The following is a 3,887-nucleotide window of genomic DNA, read 5'->3' as shown; positions in this document are numbered from 1 at the left end:
CGAGTCTCTTTATCCCATTTACACTATAATGCTGTGAATATGTGCACACACACACACACACACACACACACACACACACACACACACACACACACACACAGGTCTTTAACTCAACTGTGTGCATGAACCCGTCAGGCACAGCTGGGGTGATCATCTCTCTGTCGCGCATCTTCACCAAGCTGCTGATCTCAGATGAGAACAAGAACACCCTCATCTTCTTCCTGGTCTCCATCAGCATGGAGATGCTTTGCTTCCTGCTCCACCTGGTGGTCCGACGCTCCCGGTTCGTGCGCTACTACACCAGCCACGCTCAGGGCAAAGGTCCGGTCAAATGTCACGACCCACGAGAAAACGCCAGCGGATACAGGGTTCACCACGACGTCACTGCAGAGGAAGTAAGATTTGTAAGTTTGTTGATGTTTCTTTTCCCCACTTTGTACTGCTTTTATGTGTAATTTTTTTGTTTGTTTGTTTGATTGTCTAACTTTGTATTTGCTAATCAAGCTTTCATTACTTGAGATACAAGAGAAAATATAAAAAAAGAACTTTTAATCATTTATTAAATAAAAGTTAGTTCAGTTTTTAAATAAAGATTGAAATTGTTTCTGGGCTTTATTTTAGGTAGAAAAGTCACATTTAGATGAACAAAACCTGTTTAGGTTCTGAGAATAGATAGCATCCCATAGCATGACATCACCATCCCCATGCTTCACAGCTAATCTGGAGCTCCTCCTCTGAAAAGCTGCTCAGATTATACCAGTTATTACTGTAATTAAATAATCTGTCTAATTACCCAGAACTTAAAGCTGCTGGTCCTCATCTACAATATACATTAAATTATTGCTAAAATTAGCATATTAGTTTAATTTTTGTCTTCAAATGATAGTTTTAGCAATGGTCCTGCTGCTTTTAAGTTTTTTTAGCTAAGCTTTTTATAATTTTAGCTATGGTTCTACTATTGTAGCTTTTGATTAGCTTCAGGCTTCTTTTAAACTTTAGATGTCAATTTGCAACTTTTGGTGATTAGCTAACACTTTGCTACTTTTAGCTAGTATCTTCTTACTAGCTTTTAGCTACAGTTTTGCTGCTTCAGCCTTTGGCTACCCTTATGCTATATTTAGCTTTTAGCAATCATTTTGTTACTTTTGGTAAATCTCAGCTTTATTTTGATAAAGATTTTTTAAAGTAGAGTTTGTACATGCTGACATACACTCTGAAGAGTTTAACAAACATTTCACCACTTTTGGCACCTAAATGGTACTTAGCTTATTTTAGAATTTACCTAATCTTTTCTACTTTTAGCATTGGTTTTGCAGCTACTTTTGGTTGGCCTCAGCTTTATAACATTTTTACAAAAAACAAATATTTTTTTTAGTTTATTTACTGTGCAGGCAGGAAACAGCTTCTGAACCTGTGAGGAGAGACGAGTTGGTTGGAGCTTTGAGATGACGGGCTTTCTTCTTCAAGAAAGATCGCCAGAGGATTACAGGTAAGGTTACCTTCAGAGACACTGGACCAGGACTCGTGACAGGTAGGTGGTTTCTAGGAGCTGTGAGTTGGCAGCAGTGTTGCCAGATCTCACGACAGAAACAAACAACCAGCTCTATGAAAACAAGCCCAAAATAAGCCCAACTGGCAACCCCCCACACTGTGTAAAATAGAGGTAAATTATAACAGTACTGTATAAATGTATACATTTATTATTGTATAAGCAACAGCAACATTAAGGTAAAAATTGCCATAAAAATGAACAACTTTTAATGGTTTGAATAATTTAAATTATTTCAACTCTGATCATAAGAAAAGTGCATTTTGCTGCAAAATGGCAGTACAGTCAACAAAAACTCCTAAAAATATTTGTGCACTCTTTTTTCCTCACTCTTTATTATATCTTTCCCCATATTTTCCTGACTTACTGCAAGTCATTCTCACTCTGTTTTGTCACTCATATCCAGAGGTGAAGAATTAGTTTTTGCTGATATATTAAAAAAAATTGGTTCTGGCTCATATTGTTCTCTCTCGATCAATTCATGCAATTTAATCAGCAAATTCCAAACAAATTAAAACTTATCAATATTTTTACTGTACTGTATTTGTATCCCAATGTAAGCAGCGTATTTTATTCATTTATTTTTTTGTCTGTGCACCACCTGTGTAAAATGTCCCAGTCCATTAAATCGAGCGCACCAATCCCCACTGTGTTTTAGAAGTAGACGTGCATGTCCACTGTATTAAGTCTCCTGTCATAAGTTCTGAACCGGACCGGACCGCACTGCCTCACGCCTGCTTGTTTCCCCGTCACTCTGGGCTCTGGTGTGTGTGTTTGAYGTGTGCCGACTCAAGTCGGGCAGGAGCGWCAACCAGGAAACYGGGGAATGGGAGAGACAAACCCACTACTCCTTGTGGTCGCCTTCAACAGGAGCAGAGTTAATCATGTCATTCATAAAGAAAGACAAGCCCAAAATAAGCATCTCACATTCAAAAATAAGCCCAAAAAACACAACCCACAACTCACGGAATTTACAATCGACTTTAGGAAATAAAAAAAGTAGCCCAAAGTTGCTTATAATAAGCGGACCTGGCAACACTGGCAGGTGAGCATGGATCCAGGATGGCAGGTACGGCAGACAGGGCGTGGCAGGAGGTGAGTATATCTCAAGGTTTCTTCTAGGCACATCTAATAACCTCTTTAGAGCTTCAGTACGACTTCAGAAAAACACAAAAACAAAGGGAAGTACAACTCTGGTAASTTGAATTCACTAAGATTAAGTAAATACCGTCAATATCATTGGTAGCTGATGTTCCAGTGAAGGTCCAGGTCTCAATGAGACTCTTATAAYGCTCCAGGTGACATCAGAGGTAGGTGCASCTGCACTCAYTCTGCTGCCAACCAAAGAATYGGAGGAGGGAACCACAACTGCTACATTAACAAGCTTTTGTTAGCTTGTTAGCTTCCAGCTCAAACCTCTGCTCTCGGTTTGTCCCAACAGATCTGATTACATCATTGTTCAGTGTATAAAACACTGTTTTAAATCTTAACTGTATTAAAGGTTTATAAAGTGTCTTGTTTTTWCAACAGTAAGAAAAAACAGACATGGCAGCTTTCTTGTTGTGCCGTACAAACAACAGCTACACCAGTAATTATCTGTCAGGGATCTGGATTTCTCTCTCCCAGCAGAATAAACCAACATGACATTTTACTCTGAAGTAATCTTCTGCTGTCAGGAGTCAGAAACTCAATGTTCTGTTTTTCACCTTAGATTCAGAGATTAACTTTTCTCTTCCAGCTGGAGCAGCAGATCCTCTTGTTAAAATGTACAAAACGCGTTTCATTGATAAATGTCACKACCATAAAATYTTTCTGAAGGAAATGTGAGGACTCAGCTTTGCATTTCAGCTGTGATGAAAGGAGATAAACATTAGAGGGAGAAAGATCTGGGTTAGATATGAAAGTTGGGACTCAGAAATGCGAGTCTTGTGTTGATGTGTGAGAGAGAGAGAGATGGTGCAGAGGGACAAGAAGACAAATATGACATTAGAGAAATGAGTGAGTAAACGAAACAGGAAGAGACGGCGATGGGAGCAGGAGAGCTGAAGCTAATAGTACTCCAGATGCTGTGTGAGTGTGTTCAGATCCTTCAAAAGAAGACACGGTGCCTCGGGGTGTCGTCTTTGTGTGCATGTTGATGTTTGTATGAGCAGCAGACAGGCGTGTGATGGACGGCCTCTGGTGTTTCACTGGTTTCTGTGTCCTGGGGCTGAGTATAGCAGCTCTTTGTTCTGGTTGCTGGGGGAAACGCGAGGCAGCGCTCTGTGTCAGAGAATAATCAGGAGTAGTGGTGCCTTCTGGCTTCTGAATCGCTTTAATCAACTAATGGATCTGTGTG

The 3,887-nt window shown here is 39.9% G+C and overlaps 1 protein-coding gene across 1 annotated transcript in view; it reads left to right on the top strand.

Moving 5' to 3' along the window:
- The window catches only part of slc29a4a (solute carrier family 29 member 4a), a 27,267-nt gene that overhangs the window by 15,332 nt on the left and 8,048 nt on the right, over nt 1-3,887 (top strand). The window contains exon 7 of the mRNA XM_014012876.1: nt 136-404. Coding sequence (XP_013868330.1) covers nt 136-404 — 269 coding nt within the window. The remainder of the gene's footprint in view (nt 1-135; nt 405-3,887) is intronic.

The sequence above is a fragment of the Austrofundulus limnaeus genome, unplaced genomic scaffold, assembly GCF_001266775.1.
Source record: "Austrofundulus limnaeus strain Quisiro unplaced genomic scaffold, Austrofundulus_limnaeus-1.0 Scaffold96, whole genome shotgun sequence".
In the NCBI taxonomy this organism is placed as follows: Eukaryota; Metazoa; Chordata; class Actinopteri; order Cyprinodontiformes; family Rivulidae; genus Austrofundulus; species Austrofundulus limnaeus.
This window is presented reverse-complemented; position numbering and strand designations above follow the sequence as displayed.